The 21,648-nt window shown below is 38.1% G+C and overlaps 1 protein-coding gene across 10 annotated transcripts in view; it reads right to left on the reverse strand.

The window, feature by feature from the left end:
* EXOC4 (exocyst complex component 4) overlaps positions 1 to 21,648 on the reverse strand; it is a 746,744-nt gene that overhangs the window by 546,553 nt on the left and 178,543 nt on the right. For all 10 annotated transcript variants that reach the window (XM_025471693.3, XM_025471694.3, XM_025471695.3 and 7 more), the window contains exon 8: positions 2,664 to 2,809. In XM_025471693.3, the coding sequence (XP_025327478.1) occupies positions 2,664 to 2,809 (146 nt within the window). The remainder of the gene's footprint in view (positions 1 to 2,663; positions 2,810 to 21,648) is intronic.

Consider the following 21,648-nt stretch of genomic DNA (forward strand, 5'->3'; position numbering starts at 1 on the left):
CTTGCAGAGGGGCTCTGTCACTGACGGAAAAGATGAATAAATAGGTAACAATTATTAATTTTAGAAAGATCTGAAATGGAACAGCCACTTTGTAAGAGAGTGTGGCAGTGTCTCACAAAGCTAAACATAATCTTACCATAGGATCCAGGAATCATTCATTCTCTTAAGTATTTACCCAAATGAACAGAAACCTTACATTTACACAAACACCTGCACGTTTAGTGCAGCTTTATTCACAATGGCCAGAAATTGGAAGCAACCAAGATGTCTTTCAACGGCTGAATGGAAAAAACCAAGGTACATATACACAATGGAATATTATTTAGCAATACAAAGAGATGAGCTATCAAGCCACAAAAAGACATGAGGAATCTTAAATGCATATTGCTAAGTGAAAGAAGCTTGTCTGAAAAGAAGCTACATACTGTATGATTCCAACCATAAGACGTTCTAGAAAAGATAAACTATAGAGAGTGATTATCAGGAGTTCAGGGGGTAGAGAAAAGAGGGAAGAATAGGTGGAAAACAGGATGTTAGGGGCAGCAAAAATATTCTGTATGATAACGTGATAGGGCATATATGACATTGTGCATTTATCAAGACCCAAAGAATGTACCACACACGGAGTGAACCCTGAGGTAAACAATGGACTTTAGTTAATAATGATGTATCAGTATCAGTCCATCAGTTCTAACAAACGTACCACATGACAAGGAATACAAGATGTTAACATAAGTGGAAATTCTGAGGAAGAAGGACATAAGGGGACTCTGGCCTGTCTCCTTGATTTTTCTGTAAACTGAAAAGTGGCATAAAAAAATAGTCTATTAGGGACACCTGGGCGGCTCAGTGACCAAACATTCTGCTTTCAGCTCAGGGTGTGATCCTAGGGTCCTGGGATCAAGTCCTACACCGGGCTCCCAACATGGAGCCTGCTTCTCCCTCTGCCTATATGTCTCCCTCTCTCTCTGTGTGTGTCTTTCATGAATAAATAAATAAATCTTCAAAAAAATAGTCTATTAATTTCAAGAAAACGAAAGTTGCAGGAAGAATCATACCCCTTCCTCAGCATCACCATTATCCTAGAGTGGGACCAAATGGCAGGGAAATGAAAGGGTTGGGTCCCTGAGGATCCCACACTGTTGAATTATGGACTCTTCCACGTTCCTCCTTCCCATGTGAGGTAAGAACCTTCCCCTGTGTGGTGTCCTGTGTTACCTGTAGACGAAAGCATCTTAACTAACAGTGCGTCTATCCTCTGCACAAAATGGTAAGACATAAGAAAGCATTCAATGCACAGAAGGCATTTTATTACAATGCAGGCACATTCACTCCCCTCTTCTTTACACCACAAGATGAATGCACTGCTGAAATTTTCCATAACGATTAAGAACTCTATGAATCTATGATAGAAACAAATCTCAAAGGTGAATCAATAAAAGACACTGGAGCTTCAACTATTCAAAAATAATGAATTCAAAATACAGAAATAATACTTCTGTAGTCCCTTTCTATGCTTAGATTTACAGGTACAACTTCTTAACCCGTTATTTCCCAACTCCTCAGAAGAACACACAGACCTGCCAAGATTGAAATCCTGCTTCTACCAATTCCTAGCTATGTGAATTTACCTAAACTGCTTAACCTCACTCATATCTCAAGTTTTTATGTGCAAAAAAAGGATTAAGAATAAAACCCCAACCCAGGGTATCCCTGGGTGGCTCAGCAGTTTGGCGCCTGCCTTTGGCCCAGGGCGCGATCCTGGAGACCCAGGATCGAATCCCACATCGGGCTCCCGGTGCATGGAGCCTGCTTCTCCCTCTGCCTGTGTCTCTGCCTCTCTCTCTCCCTCTCTGTGACTATCATAAATAAATAAAAATTAAAAAAAAAAAAACCCAACCCATAATATTGTAAAGAGTAAAAGAGATAATCCATGAAAATGGCATCATGTTTTCGCTAGTACTTAGCAAGGATTCGGTGTTAGCCACTACTCCTGCTGCCGAAATTTGACATAATCTGAATTAAATTATGTTTGGGATTATTTTGAGATACTCATTTCCCACAGTATCTTACTATGCTTTTACCACAGTAAGCACTCAAGTGGTAGCTATTGCTGTTGTTACAATTAATGTAAATAATATCAACTATTAGCTGTTACCAAATGACATACACTAAGAACATGGACTGGTGGCATCAACTAGGATAGTAATTAGAAAAAAAGAATTCCTGGACTGTTCCTGTATTAAACCAAATAAAATCCAATGCTACTTAGCTAAGGAGATTTGTGTAAACTTTAAAGTTATTTTTTGGCACTTCGTTTTTGTTTTTTTTTTTCCCAAAAGCTGACATATTTCATTTCATATAAAAGTCCCCAGAAACAACTGGCAAGATTCATTCCCTTCATTTTATATAAAATGCCACAAAATAAATTCCAAAAATTTTTATTAGAAATCCTAGATAGTCCACTAACCATATTCCAAAATAGCCATTTTCCCTTATAAAACAAATGTATATAAAATTTTAAAAATGTATTTACTTCCTATAAATTATTTCAAATTAGCTTTAACTGGGTGATGTACTGGCTGCCAATAAAATAGAAAGCCATCCTACTTGGATCAAACACTTCTTGACACCTGCTATCTTACCAGTGGGGAGATACTTACTTAAAAAGAGAATTTTTTGGCCTTTGAGGTTTCTTCTTGGCAAAAAAGGCTGCAAAATCTCGTCCAGTGCTGGCATAACTTAGTTGAGCTGATGGTTCAGAGGCCGTACGAGTATTTTTCATATCCAAGTACTCAGTCAACAGCATCTGTACAATCAGATAAGCAGTTTAATACACACATTTATGATGTGCTACTAAGAAAAGCAATTTAAAGTGATGAAACCTAATTTTAAAAACTCATCCTTGACATTCAGAAGTATATTAACCTCGCTATTTATATTTCTAGTTGCAGATCTGAGAAAAGATTCATTAGAGCCAGAAAGTCATCTATTTGCTATCTATACCTAAAACTGAGAGTAGGATGTGTTGGGCATTTGAATATGGGGATAATGGGGGACATTTTTAGTAACGGTCCGCTATGTGCCAGGTACTGTGCCAAGTGAGTTAATCAATATTTATAATCCTCGTAATTACAAAGGCCATAATATTTACTGAGGGCTTATTATGTTATAGGCAAGAGGCTAAATTAGATGTATTTATTTATTTAAAGCACAACATTTGATCAAGTGAATTCTCAGATTGCAGATAAGGAAGTGGCTTAAGGGTTGCAGAATGAACCCTGGGGACTCACTCTGGAGCCCATGTCATACCCCTCACTCTATAGCAAAGGGGATTAAGTAACTCTAACAAACTTGCTAAAGGAGGCGAAGAGGTGCTTACCTACACATAATTTCTAGGGCCACTACTCATCTTGATAGCTTCAAAGCAAGCTTTTTAAAATCACTACAGCCAATGGGTAATGCTTACAAAATCACCCCACTTTACAGTCTCAGAGGGTGGGGCTTGGTCTAGAATCAGTTGTTGTTTTTTTTTCCCTTAAGATTTATTTATTTTATTTATTTATTTATTTATTTATTTATTTATCTGTTCATTCATTCATTCATTCATTCATTTTATTTACTTAGGCAGAGAGACAAAGAGCAAGCATGGGAGCAGGGGTTGGGGCAGAGGGAGAGGGAGAGAATCTCAGGCAGACTCTCAGCTGAATGTGAAACCCAACGCAGGGCTTGATCTCATGACCCTGAGATCACGACCTAAGCCAAATCAAAAGTCAGATGCTTAACTGACTGAGCTACCCAGGTGCCCCCAGCTGTTGAATTTCTAAGACAACTGCTCTAAAAAGTTCCTACTGTTGTGAAAGAAAGTAGCAGATCTGCAAGAGAAATCACCATGGTTCCTAAGAATATCTAACATGGGATTAAAGTATATCAATTCATTTTTGTAATCACTTGCCACATTTAAATTTTTAAGATAACCAAGTGTTATAGCACATGTAAGCAAGCAATTCTACCCATGACTGAAATAAAAGCTTTGTAGAGACTCAGGTTCCAATAAGTATTCCTTCCTGTCCTCAAGGTATGTAATTCATTCATTCGCTAATTTATTCAATAAAGATTTGAGGACCATACTAAACGTTATCATCAGAAAGCATTTATGAAGCACTCTGTGAGCATGATGTTATCCCAATTAAAGACAATTATGTCTGTTATGAGCACCATATGCATTACTAAATATTTATCAAACATCAGACATCTTTGGGGATCCCTGGGTGGCGCAGCGGTTTGGCGCCTGCCTTTGGCCCAGGGCGCGATCCTGGAGACCCGGGATCAAATTCCACGTCAGGCTCCCGGTGCATGGAGCCTGCTTCTCCCTCTGCCTGTGTCTCGCCTCTCTCTCTCTCTCTCTCTCTCTCTCTCTCTGTGACTATCATAAATAAATAAAAATTAAAAAAAATCAGACATCTTTACAAAATGATCTTTTTTTAAAAAAAAAGATTTTATTTATTTATTCATGAGAGACAGAGAGAAAGAGAGAGAGAGAAAGAGGGAGGGAGGGAGGGAGAGAGAGAGAGAGAGAGAGAGAGAGAGGCAGAGACATAGGCAGATGGAGAAGCAGGCTCCATGCAGGGAGCCCGACATGGGACTTGATCCCATGTCTCCAGCATCACATCCTGGGCCGAAGGCAGCACTAAACTGCTGAGCCACCGGGGCTGCCCTTGAAAATGATCTTAACTCGATCCTCCAATCTATGAAAATAGAGTTACTACCTATATTTTAGAGATGAAGAAACAGAGATTTAGAGGCATTAAGAAACTAGCCTGTATGCATGGGATTAATGGGAAATCTCTGTATCTTCCTCCCTCAATTTTGCTGTGAAACTATGTGGTCTTATGAAAAAAAGAAGAAAAAAAGGTCTTATAATTACAGAACAAAAGATCAGGCCTGATGTAGAGGACTCCAGAGCCTGGCTCATTCCACAACAATCTACTCTTACTGAAAGCATAAAAACTGCCAACAAGAATGGCGATGGGAAGCAGTAAATAGACTTATTTAATTTTCTGTACAAAGGAGATTTCACTGGGAAACTATAAAACATGTTAACAGATCGGTCAGTTTTTTTATATGTTTACGAGGCTACTAGAATATTATGCAGCACAGTTATAAGGTAATATATTGACAAATACCATCTCTGTTAATAAATCATCCAAACTGCCCAAGAGTCAAGGAGAATATTAAATTGGGTCTTGACTTTAGTAACAATTCAACTGAAGGACTTGATGACTTTGTAGATTTGGCACTCAATTACTTGGCAGATCTGGCACTGATGCTAATAAGGTTTGTGGGAATTTGTGATCAAAAGAAGGCTACAAACCAGAACAGAATTTTAAATTGATATGACACAGCAAGACACCTGCAAAGGTACTTATTTCACTCAAGTGTTGGTTTTAACACCAATCACTATGCCAGAAATATACCAAAGCATGAAGATACACCAAACCAGTAATTCTTTTGAGGTACTTCTTGTCCTAGAACTCAACAGTTGGCCTTGTACAATAAAATACTGACTGACCAGGGCCTACCTGATGAGCATCCTTCAAACTCAGGAATTTTCAACATCATTGTTCTTTTTCTCCATGTCAGTAAAGTCCTCTTAAATATCACCACTCACTTTATGATCTATACCTTTTACTTTGTTATCTATTCTTATACACTGGCTTCTCCCCTTATTTCGACAAACACATACTATTTCTACCTTCTTTTTTTTTTTTTTTTTTTAAGATTTCATTTATTTGTTCATGATAGACATAGAGAGAGAGAGGCAGAGACACAGGCGGAAGGAGAAGCAGGCTCCATGATGGGAGCCTGACACGGAACTCGATCCCGGGACTCCAGGATCACGCCCTGGGCCAAAGGCAGGTGCTGAACTGCTGAGCCACCCAAGGATCCCCTATTTCAACATTCTTAATTTTTTTTTTTATGTATTTATGATAGTCACAGAGAGAGAGGGGGGCGCAGAGACACAGGCAGAGGGAGAAGCAGGCTCCATGCACCGGGAGCCCGATGTGGGATTCGATCCCGGGTCTCCAGGATCGCGCCCTGGGCCAAAGGCAGGCGCCAAACCGCTGCGCCACCCAGGGATCCCTATTTCAACATTCTTAAACAAAATCTTGCTTTGGTCCTGATTCTCTATAATCTTTTCTTTCCCTTTTGTCCTTAGGTTCCAAACTCACAAAGCAGCCATCACACGTATTTCTGCTACCATGATATAGTTTAGTTCCAATCTCTCTCCCATGCTCCAGTCCCACCTATGTGACGGCACACTTGACATACTCAGACATTTCTCTGCTAAAAATCAACCCTAAACTCTAAGACCTAAATCCTTTTCCCATAAAATGGTTAATTCCTTCTGTCTTCTTTCTGTGCATAGTTTCTTATTCTCACTGGCCTCTAGGTTTAAAATTTCAGAACGGTTTTTGGGTACATTCTCTCACCTTTGTACCCAGGCTGGAGTAAGTGCCCTGGGGCATTTGGAATGCTTTCTCAACTCCCTAGTAGTTTGCCCCTCCGCATCCATCTGACAGCTATCAACTCAGTTCAACTCATGCAGTTTCTCTTATTGTCTGCCCCTCCTCTCTTCTCCTTCTGGGCCCTCCCATACACCACGCAAACAGAGTAGCTTTCCTAAAACACCGTTGTCAACATCATCTTAAGGCTAGTTATTTTGTCATCTACAGCGATCTGACCTCAGTATCTACTCCCAATCATAGCTTAGTCTCCTCAATATGAGCCCAGCACTCAATCAGAATCAACTACTTAACTCTCCCCTCAATATACACACATGCCTGGGCCCTCTCATTTTTGGAATGCCTAACTTAGACTACCCTCTTTCCTCGATACCCTTCCCAAAAACAGATTCAACGTCTTCTCTCCAATGACTCCTTGCCAGGACACTCTAGATCAGCTGTCCCCTTTCTGGGCTCCAACAGTACCCATTTGACACCTCATTCAATAAGTGTTCATCAAAAACTTTGTGATACTATGACTTATCATTTAAGAAAAAGACACCTGACTACCCCAACTTTTATAGTTTTTTATTTCCAGCACAGGGCCATGAAACATGCCAGAAAATCATACACACACACACACACACACACACACACACACAAACTGTTCAGAGTGAATTTTACAAAATGTAGTAAGAAACCTTGATGCATGTTTTTAATACACATTATTAGAAACAGTCTCCAAAACAGAATGGAGCCCTGTAAATAACTCAATACAAAAATCTACAAGTAAAATTAAAAAGGGATAGATATAAGGGCAGCTCGGGTGGCTCAGCAGTTTAGTGCCACCTTCGGCCCAGGGACTGATCCTGGAGACCCAGGATCGAGTCCCACATCAGGCTCCCTGCATGGAGCCTGCTTCTCCCTCTGCCTGTGTCTCTGCCTCTGTGTGTGTGTGTGTGTGTGTGTGTCTCATAAACAAATAAAATCGTCAAAAAAAAAAGGGATAGATATGATTTTAGCTACAGGCTTTGCCATGTTTGTTTCTTTCACTGATTTTACCTCTTTTCCCTAATATCATTTACCACCAGCTGGAAAATACTGTATTAAAACAGGTAAAGTTTTATTTTGATACCAAATTGGAAAAAAGTGCTTTTTAAATATCTCAAAGAATGAAAAAAGCTCCTTTTTCTAAGATGCTTTAAATTTATTTGAATTAGACTACATCTTCTACTACCAAATCTTGATACAAACATCAGACACTGTTATTAAAATACAACCATGTAATTTTTTGGCTATTCCACATCATTGTGGATAATGTACTGCATCTTCTAAATTGTACATAAACATCCTAAACCATTACCTTTGAGTTCAAATTTACATTTTTATTAAAGGAAATAAGCTACACAGGTTGTTTTTTGCTTGGGGAAAATCACCCCAAGACTGGAGTTCTGGATTGAAGAGACCTTACATATGATAGCAAACATATCCTGCCCATAGAAAATTTACAGAAGGTTATCCCATGTTCTTGCTGACTCTAAATTCCTTCGTATCTTTTTTCTTTTTAGGTACAGAGAATTGCTATTTCTTATTGATCAAGTATTCCAAAAATAAAAGTCAAAGTTGATGGGTATTTTTTTTAGTTGAACTTCAAAGGCACTAATTTGTAAAACCAAAGACAAGAATTATAAAAACATGGCTGCATAGCACCAGAACATCTATACACCCCAGTGGTACCAGAGGATCTTTATGTCCCAGTGATACTATGATCCACTATATATTTTGAGTACTTGGTATGTTGGATGGTTCTGTGGTAGAAGCCAAGAAATATAATGTTTAAGGAACATATAAATTGAGGTGGTCAGGCATCTCTTCTGCTATAATATTTGATTAGCAGTTGCTAAGATGTTAGTCAGAAAACTCACACAAAGCAGGGCCAAGATTTTGAAATTTAGAACCTGCCTAGAATTGGCAACATCATTCTGAATGAATCCCTCATTTACCATTCAACCCTCTTTATTTAAAATATTGCTGTGGCTGCTTATGTCATACACTCAAAGTTTCCTAAAAATATATATGGAATTTACCAGCTTACAGTGAACATATCTCCTGTCTTCAGCTTCTATATTAATCTAAGTAGAAATATCCAGATCCTTCTAGGTACTTAATATGGTGAATCCCTTTCAATAGCTTCCCAGCTTATAAAATCCTTATTTCATTTAAAAATTGTTCCCCAACTATGCAGTGGACTCTGGTAGCCATACCTATAACCCTAGAACTCCACCCTCTCGGTCAGAGCCTATACCACCACGGAGACGGCCAACCCCCAATTAGGCCATCAGGTACTCTTTCCCAGGATGCGTTAGTGGGATACAGTCTCTGCCGATCAATGGCGGTGAAGAGATGTAAGTTCTTTAGGGCAACCATCTTGTACCATGTGGATGAAAAACCAAAGAAAGCTAATCTGCAGAGAGAGAATTTTAAAAATGAACTAGATGACCAGATAGAAACAGGAGACCCACGGGAGAGAGATTTAAAGGTTGCAACGTAAGATTCCCATAATTTACAGGTCTCAAGTCCAGTTGCTAATAATCTCTTAAAATTTCGACTCTTTGGTTCCACAATATATCCTTTTGGCTTTTAATATATTTTCCTCATTTTTTTCTTATGATAGCTTAAATCGGTTTTTGTTTCTTCATCAAGATACCTATGGATAAATAAATATACACTAAATGCATCTAGTGACATTTATATCACAAATACTGTATTTTGCACAGCACTGATATCTCATGATCATAAGAGTAGCAGTTTATACAGATTTCAATCTGTACAACTAAGAAACAAAATTCTCCTCACTACTAACTTCAAATGTTCCATGACTTCACAGCAAGGCCATACTGTACTGTCCCATGTGATGAATCTGAAAATTAGATTGCTTATGACAGGAGCAATAGTAAGGTGAAAAAAAAAATCACTATGAGCTCCCAGCATGAATGAAGACTCTACTTCTCCTGAGCAATATCTTGAATGTGACTATATTAAATATCATAATTTTTAATTATTTACTTTTCAAATAGTAAATAATTAGAATAGAAATAGAAATAGAAATAGAAATAATAGAAATAGAAATAGAAAATCCAGGAGTTTTCATTCCAGGTACAGCTAAGTAGCTTCCATTGGATTAACCCTTATACTGATAATATTTATAAAAGCTAAAAATTCAGACTAAAAAAAAAATTTGAAGGCTATTGGAGAGAAACCAAATTAGGCAGAAACTGGTAGAGAAGATCCCTGAAAGAAGCAAAGCACACTATTTGAGGCCCTCTGGCTTCTTCCAAGAGGGAACTTCCTACTTTCCATGGAACAAGGGTAGAACCCAAGCAGAAATTATAGTCTTAGTGGATGGACGAGAAAAGGCTAGGTCCAGGGATACCAGAACATCCAAAATCTGAGAAGAGAAATCCAAAGAAGGGAGAGGAGCAAGATCAGTGTAATATGCCCTTCAAACTATTACCTTGATTCCAGAAAATATTAAAAGCAGAAAACGAAGTAATATTTTCAAGATTAAGATCATTTAAAATTACTAAAAACTACCAGATCTCCCCCATGTAAGTGCTAATGAATGAAATGTTCATGACAAAAAGAAAACAGAAAAAATTATTTTTTCAATGTAGCACTTTCATTTCCCCATTGTATAAGGACTAAAATATTCTGCAGTAAGGAAACTAAAAGAAAAAATAAACAGTCGTTTTGAAAATGGAATGGCTGCCTGCTTAATTATACTCATTATCAACGGCAACTGTGTAATTAAAACAGCTATTAGTATGATCTTGTGAATAGTTCTTTAGTATTTAAAGTAAAACAAACCAAAAAATTCAATGAGCACACATGTATTTTCTGGTCTTGTACCAAGTATCTGATTAGGAAAACCTAGATCATGTTTAGCTCCCCACCAACCCCAACAGATGTGTTCTTAACAAAAAAAAAAAAAAAAAAAACAAACCCAGTTAATAGCTTCCAAAAAAGTTTTCATTATTTAATTAAACATATTTATTTAAAACCTAAAATATGCAAAGTATTGTGCTGGATATAAAAACAAGACTCAAAAACAAATCCTTCCTTACCACCAAAAGGAATGAATTTTACTATACATGTAAGTACAAATTTTAAAGTGTTAAGATTTTTTTTTAAAGAATTAAAAGCCAAATCAATCAATCAATTCCTTCCCCTCAAATGCTTATCTAGTGATAGACACACATATGAATGACTACAATAGAAGGGAAAGTGGTAAGCATCAGGACTAAGAAGGCACTATGAGCACTTATCAAAGGACCAAACTAATCCTAACTGTAACAGTGAAACAAGGTTTCAAGATCGTGGGACATGTAAGACATAAATATAATCTTAAAATGTGTAAAAGGCTGAAAGCCACAAGAGAAGAAGGAACAGATGAAATTGAGAAATGGTGCTAGGGAAATTCAGAGTATCTTCAGTAAAGAGCAAATAGTCCAGGTAAGAGCAAAATGAAGACTGAGAGTAGACCTAGAAAGTTGGTAAATGGACAAACATCCTAGGACCTTTTAACATCAGGCTCACATATGATAGAAGCGAATACAAGACACAGACAGAAGGTTTTGAATTGTTAAGTAAAGTGGTGATACAGAAATTAATCTAGCAGCATATGAAATAAAAAATTAGAAGGGAGTGGGATTGGGGGCAAAATGAATGATTAAGAAAATAACACAGAAAGAGAAAATCCACCAAAATAGTTTTTAAAAAGAAAAAGAAAAGAAAAAAGCAAAAGCAAAAGCAAGAGAGGGGACCTTCGGTAGTATAGTCAGTTAAGCATCTGACTCTTCCTTTCCGCTCAGGTCATGATCTCAGGGTACTTAGATCAAGCCCAAGTCTGCTGAAGTTTCTCTCTCCCTCTCCCTCTGCCTCTCCCTCTGCTTGCTCTCTCTTTCCAACAAATAGACCTTTAAAAAAAAAAAGAAAAAAGAGGCTACCTGAAGTAGTGCGACTGAGATTGTACAATTAAGAATACCTCTGAGAGTCAATGCAGAGGGGGAAAAATGAACAAAATTTAAGGGCAGCCCAGGTGGCTCAGCGGTTTGGCACCACCTTCGGCCCAGGGCGTGATCCTGGAGACCCGGAATCAAGTCCCACGTTGGGCTCCCTGCATGGAGCCTGCCCTCTGCCTGTGTCTCTGCGCCTCTCTCTTTCTCTCTTGCTCCGTCTCTCATGAATAAATAAATAAAATCTTTAAAAAAAGCTTTTAACCAGTTATTCGGCAAAGGAAAGAGGGGGAGAAATAAAGATTGCTCATCTGAGGAAGGAAAATCCTATGGTTCAATGAATAATAACTAGGAATTCAGGAAGAGTCTGTTTCATATAGACAATAAATTTGGTTTGAAATATACTCCCTTGTGAAGCATAGGATTATTCACATTCATGTGTACCCTCAAATGCATAATTATGAAAGGGGAAATAATGTTGATGAAATTTCTGTGATTTACACATTAATTAACTTGCATTAGGACTATTAAGTATATTTCTATATGGTCTCTGTAGGACACTTTGAAGGACATGTACCCTTGAATATTTGTAATGCAATTTTATTCCACAGTATTTTGTTGAGGTATAGTATCTGTACCATGAAATTCACCCATTGTAGTGGGGGTTTATTGACTTTTAAGTAAATGTATACAGTGTAATCAGCATCACAATCATTCTAGAACCTTCTGACACCTCAAATTCCCCTTATGATGTTAACTGCAGCCTTTACATTGAGCTTTTTGTCAGGTTGAGAAAGTTCCTTTCTAGGCCTTGTTGGCCAAAGGTTTTTGTTTTTTAATCATCATTGGGTGTCAAGTGCTTTCCTGTGTCTACTGGGATGATTAAGACGCTCTGACCCCTTACTCTATTAATAATTGTATATTACACTGATTTTTTAAATAAATTCCACTTAATCACGGTGCCTAGTACAGTTTTATGTTGACAGATCCAATATATTAGTATTTTCTTCTAGAATTTTGCATCTATGGTTCACGAGGGATACTGCTCCATACTCTCCTGTGAGACCTTTCCCTTTTTATCAGGCTAATACTAGCCTGATACTAGAATGATACTAGCTGATACTAGCCTCACAGAATGTGTTGGAAAATGTTCCTTCATATCTCTAGGTTCTAAATGAGTTTGCAGAGGATTGGTATTATTTCTTCTTTAAATGTTTGACAGCACATGGGTGTGGCTTTTGTATCTGCAGGAAACGTGTTTTTCCTTTAACTCCCACACCCCTTCACCCATTTGCCCAGCCCCCCAGCCCTGCTCCCTTTGACAACCATCACTTTGTTCTCACCAATGGATGTTTCTGTTTTTGGTTTTTAGGAAAATTTTTAATTACTAATTTGTTAGAGGACAATTCAGATTTCCTACTTCTTGAATCAGTTTTGGTATTTTGTGTCATTCTAAGATTTCTCCATTTCATTTAAGTTGTCTAAATTGTTGGCATAAAGTTGTTCATAATATTCCCATATAAATTTTTTAAATTTCTTCAAGGTGTGTGGTAATGCCTCTTCTTTCAGCCCTAATTTTGGTATCTTTTTAAATCTTGCTGTTTAATTCATCAGTCTAGCTAAAGATTTATCAGTTTTGATCTTTTCAAAGAATCCACTTTCAAGTTTCATTACTTTTTTTCAATTCTTCTTCTGATTTTTATTTCATTGATGTTCCTTTTAAACTTTATCATTTCCTACCTCTGCTTGCTTTGGGTTCTTTTTCTTTTTCTTTTTATTCTTTTTTGGCTCCTAGGGTGCAAAGTGACATGGTTGATTCTAGGTCTTTTTCCTTTCACCCCTGGTGTATTTGGAGGTTAACTTTTATTTCCAAATATTAGAGAAGATTCCAATTTTCCTCCTGTTGTTTAATGCTGTTGTGGCCAGAGAACATCTTACTTCATGATCCAATCTGTGGCCAAACACGTCACTGTGCAGTAATCTCTGTCCCTGTGGTGCGGAGCAGTTTACTTTATATGTCAGTTTCCTGTAAAACACTTAATCCTGTTGTTCACGTCTTATGCTGTCTGTCCAGCTGTTCTATTAGTTTCTGAAAAAAAGCACTAAAATCTCTGACTTTAAAAGCCACTGATTTTTCCACTTCTTTAAACTTTGTTGGTTCTTCCTCCTTATATTTTAGACCCTATATTATTTTGATGGTTATTTTTAACTCACTCATAGAAAACAGAAGACAAAAGAAACTATGCTGGGGTAGGACACGAATGTGGTCTCAACACCCCAAAGTACGTTTCTATCTCAATACATTCTCTGCCCACTTCATTCAAACATATTTTAAAGTTCATTCTACTTCTATCACTTTTTCCCAAACTTGACTACCAAGCTCAATGATGTTCTTAACACCATTACAAAGTGAAACTTCAGATTCTGGTTCAGCCTTACTCTGTATGAAGACAGGGATGTTTCATCACACTATGTTAATGACTACCTTTTATCATTATAGGGCCTTTCTCAGTCTCCTCAATTTCAAAGATGTTTCAATTCAACAGTCTTGCTCCTTTACCATCTCCATGATCAGTCTCCAACTCTAAACCCTCCACTCTGACCACAATACTGTATTTTCTCCCAACTAATACATACCGTTTTCTTCTTAGTTTAGGCTCAAATTTGGGAAAGACTGGTCTGCAAGTTAGAATAACCTCAAGAACTACTTTAAGATAAAGATTAATGTGCCCCACCTTAGAAATGCAAAACAAGAGGGTGATATGAAAATGCAGGAAATTTATGTTTGAAATTGGCTCTAGGGATGCCTTGGTGGCTCAGCAGTTGATTGTCTGCCTTTGGCTCAGGGCATGATCCCAGAGTCCAGGAATCAAGTCCCGCATCGGGCTTCCTGTGTGAAACCTGCTTCTGTCTCTCTGCCTCTCTCTCTCTCTGTATCTCGCATGAATAAATAAATAAAATCTTTAAAAAAAAAAAAAAAAACGAAAAGAAAAGAAATCGGCTCTACAACTCACTAGCTATAGGACCTTCACAGGTTACTTCATCTCACTAAGCCTTGTTTCCCTCATCTGTGAACTAATAACACAATCTACATCCTAGAATTAATGAGAATGAAAAAGAAAAAAACACATAAAATACTTAGCACATAACAGGCCGTAATTATCTCTGGGGATGAGGCTCAGAAGATGTGCTGTTGTCTTTTTTTTTTTAAGATTTTATTTATTTATTCATGAGATACACACGAGAGAGAGAGAAAAAGAGGGAGGCAGAGACACAGGCAGAGGGAGAAGCAGGCTCCATGCAGGGAGCCGGACGTGGGACTTGATCCTGAGACTCCAGGGCCACGCCCTGGGCCGAAGGCAGATGCCAAATCACTGAGCCATCCAGGGATTCCCCCTCTTGTCTTTTTTTTTTTTTAATTAATTAATTTATTTATTTATGATAGTCACACAGAGAGAGAGAAAGAGAGGCAGAGACATAGGCAGAGGGAGAAGCAGGCTCCATGCATCGGAAGCCCGACGTGGGATTCGATCCTGGGTCTCCAGGATCACGCCTTGGGCCAAAGGCAGGCGCCAAAACACTGCGCCACCCAGGGATCCCCCCCTCTTGTCTTTTTAATGCATCCCAAGAGCCATGTAACTAAGACATTATCTCCCTCTGCCTTAGAACCTTGGTTTTCTCAACTGTAAAACAGAAGTAATAGTATCACCTGCCCCAAGGAACTATCATCAGGATTAAATGAGTTAATGCTATCAATCACTTAGAACATCACCTGGAGCACATCAAACACTTTATCTGCACTATTAAATAAAACAAAATTATCTCTACATCCTCATCATCTTCCCACTGCTATCTTCTCTTTTCTCCTCCCCCCGCTCTCTATAATAAAACCTCACTGGCTAAGTCTAGGTTTCTGCTAATATTCATTCTCTAAACTTATGGAACACTCTCTGTGATTTCAGTGAGTCCCACTACCAAGCTGTCCAATCCAACTGTTGGAATGCTGAATATCCTTGCTCTTGGTTCTTGTTCTCTTCCATTTTAGTTACTTCTACATTTCAGATGATTCTAATATCTCCCTCCACCAGCATACTTTCTCCCAAGTTCCAGAGATGCACTGCCATTGCTTGCAAGAGTGTCGGTCTGGTTTCCTCACCCTTTTTATAATTAGGAGATGAAAACAGCACAGCAGACATGAACAGATTGCCGAGGCATGGGGTCAGCAAACATCCTGACCAAAAACAGGCTTTATCACCACCATTCTTCAAAAAGCGGGTGGGAGGAAAGAAAGAAAAGCTCCTTTAGTTCCCTTCTTGGTTAATACCATTATCACTTTACTAATCTCCCAGCATCAAAACCTATACTCTGCTCTGACTCCTCTCAGGCTGGCTGCCCAAATCACCTGCCAAGTCCTACAGATTTTATACTATGCATCTCATGTCCATTTCCTCTTCTAAATATTTTCATCCCTACGCTCATCATTTTAAATCTGGTCCTCATTATCTTTTTCATCAAGTATTACAGTAGTCTCCCAAATGGTCATTCTGCCTCAAAGGCCTCATGACCATCTATCCTACAGCAAATGCAGAGCCCAATGCCATCATTCTTCTTCACAAACCCTTCAATAGCTTCCCCCTTGCCTGTAAAATAGATCCTATCAAGAAAGTGAATTTAAGTACAGCCTGATTTATTTTATTTATTATTTTTTACCTTGATGTATTTTAATGAACTACAGGTGCTCTATTCGGATATACTCAGAGAGGATGTCAACCCCAGATATAAGGAAGAAGAGGTAGGTAAACATCTCTGAAGTTTTATCTTCTCGTGGAGGAGTAATCTCCACTCTCTTCTTTCAAAGTTCCTTCTTCAGTGGTCTTTTAATGTCACTTACCCTTAGTCTTAAGATGACAGCTACCTGCCTCTATCTTCACTTTAGAGGTACGTGTGTGAAACATGCTGGTGGGTAGGACAGACCTTTCTGCCTGGAGGTCAATAACCCAGAGGCAAACTGACATTCAAATTGAGACTATCAGACAACCAGTGAGCTCATCTCCAAAATATACTGGCTCTTTTTCTGTTTTTCATATACTCACCATACTTGTTTTAAGATCAACACTGGACAATGATAATTTATATCCCACAGAGGGAAACATATGTGAAAACCATAAATGTTTCTGATGATCTAGCTCCTATTTTACCATTATATATGTATATGTGTGTGTGTGTGTGTGTATTCATATTGACACATATATTTAAATATTCTGAGAAAATAAACATGAGAGGGCATGCTGTATGGACCTGTCATAGGTCTCCTGGTAACCTTCTGAGAGGTTACCATCTATCTTGACTGTTAACTAGGATATCACTCTCATTAAAGCCCATGCAGCTGTCTGTATCACTCAAGGATTTTATCTTATAGCTATTTGCCTTCTCTCCTGCCTCCTAGTTCAGGCCATGCCTTTCCTTTGTATCTCTGTTAACATCTAGCAGAGTGTCTTGAAAAAGTAGGTACTCTCTAGTAGGTCACCTAAATTCAAAGTAAGATGCTCTAAAGGGCAGCTATACATTGATGTTTTACATTCGCAGATGAGCTCCTTGGAGTAGAACTACAGCACCCATGGTGAAACTTCAGGCTTTTTGAGGTACGTTAATTGACTCACATCACAGGAATACCATTTATTAAATTTCTGCTCCAATGAGATAAGTGCTACCCTAATGACCTGAAAGAGTTAAGCATCTTGGAAAAGACCCAAATTGCTCTCTGGAGATAGTTTATTCAATTAAGTGGCTCCGACTTAGAATTTTCAATTAGCAGTTCAGTTACTACAGGCTCCTTCATATTGGTTATCTGTAATCTGTGAACACTGACACACCTATAAGAAACAATGTCTCCTTATAGTTCATTCAAAATCAAATCTTTAGGAATAACAAGTGCAGATTCAGACTCCATTAACATTTATTTTTTGCCTACTGAGTGCGAGAAACTGTGCTAAGTACCTTCTCATGAGGATCTGAGGGGAATATTCTAAAGCGTGGGGTATAACGGGGCTTGGAGGAAATGAGTATACAAAGCACGAGGATATGAAGACAAATAAAACGGTTCCTTCTTTAAATAATCTACATAGATCTCAACTGAAGGCTTTCATCTAAGGCTTTCAGAATCTGGTTTCAGGCTATCTAATCACATCTTACACTCTTCTTATGAATCACGTATATGGTAAATTCAATAAGGTTCTCAATGTTGTGAATACGTGCATATTATCCTTATCTCGAATGATCTTCCCAAATGCCTAATGCTCACCTTCCTTCAAGAACCAGTTCAGCTTCTATCAAACACACAAAGCCTTCTCTGACCAATCTCTCTTACATCATCCTTTACATTGCTGCAGTATCCACAGATGGCTACTTGGACTTGGTAATCATATACTGCTGCTTACTGAACTTGTCCAGAATTTATCTCTTAAACTCCCAATGTGATTTGATGAGAAGGCACTTTGTCTAATATTCCCTTGTATTATCATAAATTCACATAACAATGAAATGCCTTGACTAAAACCCTCCATAGCCAAGGAACAACTTAATATCACTCATTTCTAGATTTTGTTAACTCCTGTATCTTTAAGATTCTGGGGCACCTGGGTAGCTCAGTGGTTGAGCGTCTGCCTTTGGCTCAGGTTGTGATCCTTGGGTCCTGGGACTGAGTCCTGCATCAGTGTCCACAGGGAACCTGCTTCTCCCTCTGCCTCTTTGTCTGTGTCTCTCATGAATAAATAAATAAAATATTTAAAAAAAAAAGATTTTGTCTCTGATAGAAGCAAAAATCTTCTATCCGAAGGTGATGAAATACATAGATATCCCTTTAGGCAAAACACTAACCTGATGACATGTACCTGTCAACAGCTTGGTTAAACAAAAAAATACTACCACTTTATCCGTTTTGTTTTGAGGAGGAAAAAAATTGCCACATCTGTAACAAAATCTATAATTTTTATACATTATTTCTACTGAAAATGTTCTATGTTAATACAAAACATGGGATTAAATGACTTCATTTTTCTACTCTACTTGAGGTTAGCACCTAATCTGAAAGGTTAACCAAATTAATTACAATGCTGGTTTAAGCTTATCGTAAATATAAAAAGTCAAGGGTTCAAAAATAGAGACCTACTTTATTGATATTTATGGCATTAACTTTAATTCTTTTAGACTGAATTTCTTATTTAAGTTTACTTTTTCCCAAGGAGTTGTTCTATTTTCATCTTTTATTTGAAAGTAAAATACACTCATGAAAGTTTCAAACTATACAGAAACATGTAAAGATTCCAGTCTTCTTTAACAGTACTGTTATATGCAATATATTTCATTGATTTACCTTTGGTGATAGTTCATTTCATTATTTTCTCTTGTCTTTCCTCTCAATGATAACAAGCACAGTATTCTGCACAAACAAAAGACCTAAGAAATACATCGTGTCCATCCACAGAACCCAATTCTATCAGCAAGTGAAATAAAACTTGCCAGATTGGCAGCATATGGTCCAATAAGATCCTTTTGGCTCTCAATTAGTTAGCCCCTATTTTCCATATCACAGCACATCTCGATTTGTAAACTATACTACACCTGCGTGCTCCAACACATTTAACTCCTCTTTTCTGCCCCTAGGATCTAAGGGCCATGTCTGAACAGCTGATACCAAAGAGTTTAGAAGATGAGTTGCATACCACAATCATTTCTCTCTGTAAAATCTACATCTGTTCATTTTATCTCTCAGAAAGATGACCACACCCAGCAGAGGGATGCAATAAAATGCAGAGCAGTAGGATGGTTAACCTGACTCCTTACCACTTGGGAGTGAATGTTTGCAAATATGACTTGGGAACATCAGAGGGAGGGAGAAATTGAGCCTAACCTTCCTGGTTATGAAAACTGCCACAGCTCCACCTAACAATTTTTGGCCCTATTCTCACTGGGTAACGAGCTTATATCATAAAAGCAAGTCATCGAAAAGAAAAAGACAGCATGCTGTTTAAATACCAACCATGTTAACTCGGAAGCAATACAGTACAATTCATGTACCTCGTGTTCTCTGCTAATTGCTTAAGACATCCTGCCATGGAGGAGACAGCAACAGTAGCCAGGACCTAGTCTTCTTTAAATGCCAGCTCTTAATAACAAACTCCAAAAAGGTCTTAATTGCATTTACCAGGAGCTCATGAACTTTAAAAGTTGTTAATCAGATTTCCATGTAAATGGAATGACGATTAAAGGTTAAGTGTAGGTTTCTGAAATTTCAGAAGTTGAGAATATATTGCCCTTCATAGGGAAAAAAAACTATCAGCCTTGACAGGAACCAAACATCTTAATTAAACATGCAGAAGTACCATGCTTATTTTTATGTGAAGTTCTATTTTCAAATGTCAAAGTTAATCATGCACTCGACTAAAAATGTGCACTATTCACTCTGCCAGAGAAGAAATACCTTAGTATTCTTTTCTGAGACAACATCTGCAGGTCTCTAAAACTCCAAAAACTTCCCTCATGTCCCCTCAGACCTGATCCCTGCCTACACGAAACCCTGAGTTTCACAGTGAACTGCCTTCCACACAGAGATCTTAATTGCTCTCCATCTGAGGAGTAATCTAAAGCCACACGTTTTCAATCAAGTCAGCTTCATATTTATGTGGCTCAGGAGAAACACGAGATGCTTCCTCCATAAATTTGCTGCACCTGTGTCCCTGGAGGGACATGTTGACAAATGAACATGACATCTCCTCAAACTCCAAGAAAAATTTATGGTTCTTGGAAAGAATATATTTGATCAATTATAGTGTCATCACAGTTGAAAGCAAAACCATGTCTTTGGAGTGCACTTCACAAAATTTGTCAGGGCTTGTGTTCTGTGATAGGATAAATGACAGATCCCAAACCCTCGAGTCAGGTCTTCCTGCTCTAATACTCAATCTCAGATTCTCCAGCTCAAGAGGAGCTAGGCATAACCACCACTGAGTGTGATAATGACTAAGATGAAGAGCTGTGTCGTGCCCTCGACAAAATATCTGCAGGGCTCAAAACTGGAAAATATTTGTAGTGTAATATCTAGCTATCAAAAATAAATAATTATTCTTTAAGCTAGGTATCTACTTACGGAAGAAAAAAAAAAATCCCTTCTGCAGCCCTACTTTTTCTGCTTTTGTCCTTGATTATACTTCTAATTCTCCCTTCTTATATTCCTTCTAAAAGAGCAGATTTCAGTGTTTGCTCAATACGAGGTACCTACAGGACACTTTAATAGAAAAGCATGGGTTCTTAGCATTACTGCCAGAACTGTAGCTACAACTTCTGTGAGAATTATTTCTAGCAATTGTTGCTAGCATGATCAAATTTGGCCACAGAGCAAACACAAGCTCTTGTGTTTTAAAGAAATCTAGACGTGAAAAAGTAATACAATATCATCATTAGCTAATTTAAGGTGAAAAAAGAGGCAGGGAAGAATTTTTCAATGGTTCTTTTTGGAAAATGCTTCTGCTGAACTATGAGGTCCTCTGAAGGGCATGCGTGCCTCTCAAAGGCTGACACAACAATGGCATCTACCAATTTTAAGCTACAAGGGGGCTCCTTCTTCCTGAGGATAGAGTTTCAATTTTACATTTGATTCAAATCCACCAAGTGTCAGTAAGGCTTTTAATAAGCATTCCGATTGAGAAAATGATCCCACTCAGTATGGCAAGCTCTAAACTGCTGGAAGATAGATGTGCTGAGAAACCACACTTGCTTCTTACTAGTGGCCCTTTACAACCAAGAGCATATGGCAAGGCAGTGGATCAGGAGTTAGAAGATTATGAGACAGCATGTTCTTTCTGTGAGACAGACTTTCTCAATAGAAAAGTGTTTCATTCTCCTGTTTCCTCAAAGAAGCTTACTGGGTGAGTATGTGTATGTGTGTGCCATTTGTGTGTGTGTGTGTGTGTGTGTGTGTGTGCATATACAATCAATGCCAACTGAATAAATGGCTTTTATGCACATGAAACCCATAAGCTTGTCCTCACTAGAACCCTGTTCTCCTAAAGCACCCAAAAAGATAATCAGGACAGGGCTTTAATAAGGACAGAACACAAAATTCTTAGGAA

The sequence above is a fragment of the Canis lupus genome, chromosome 14 (assembly GCF_003254725.2).
Source record: "Canis lupus dingo isolate Sandy chromosome 14, ASM325472v2, whole genome shotgun sequence".
NCBI lineage: Eukaryota > Metazoa > Chordata > Mammalia > Carnivora > Canidae > Canis > Canis lupus.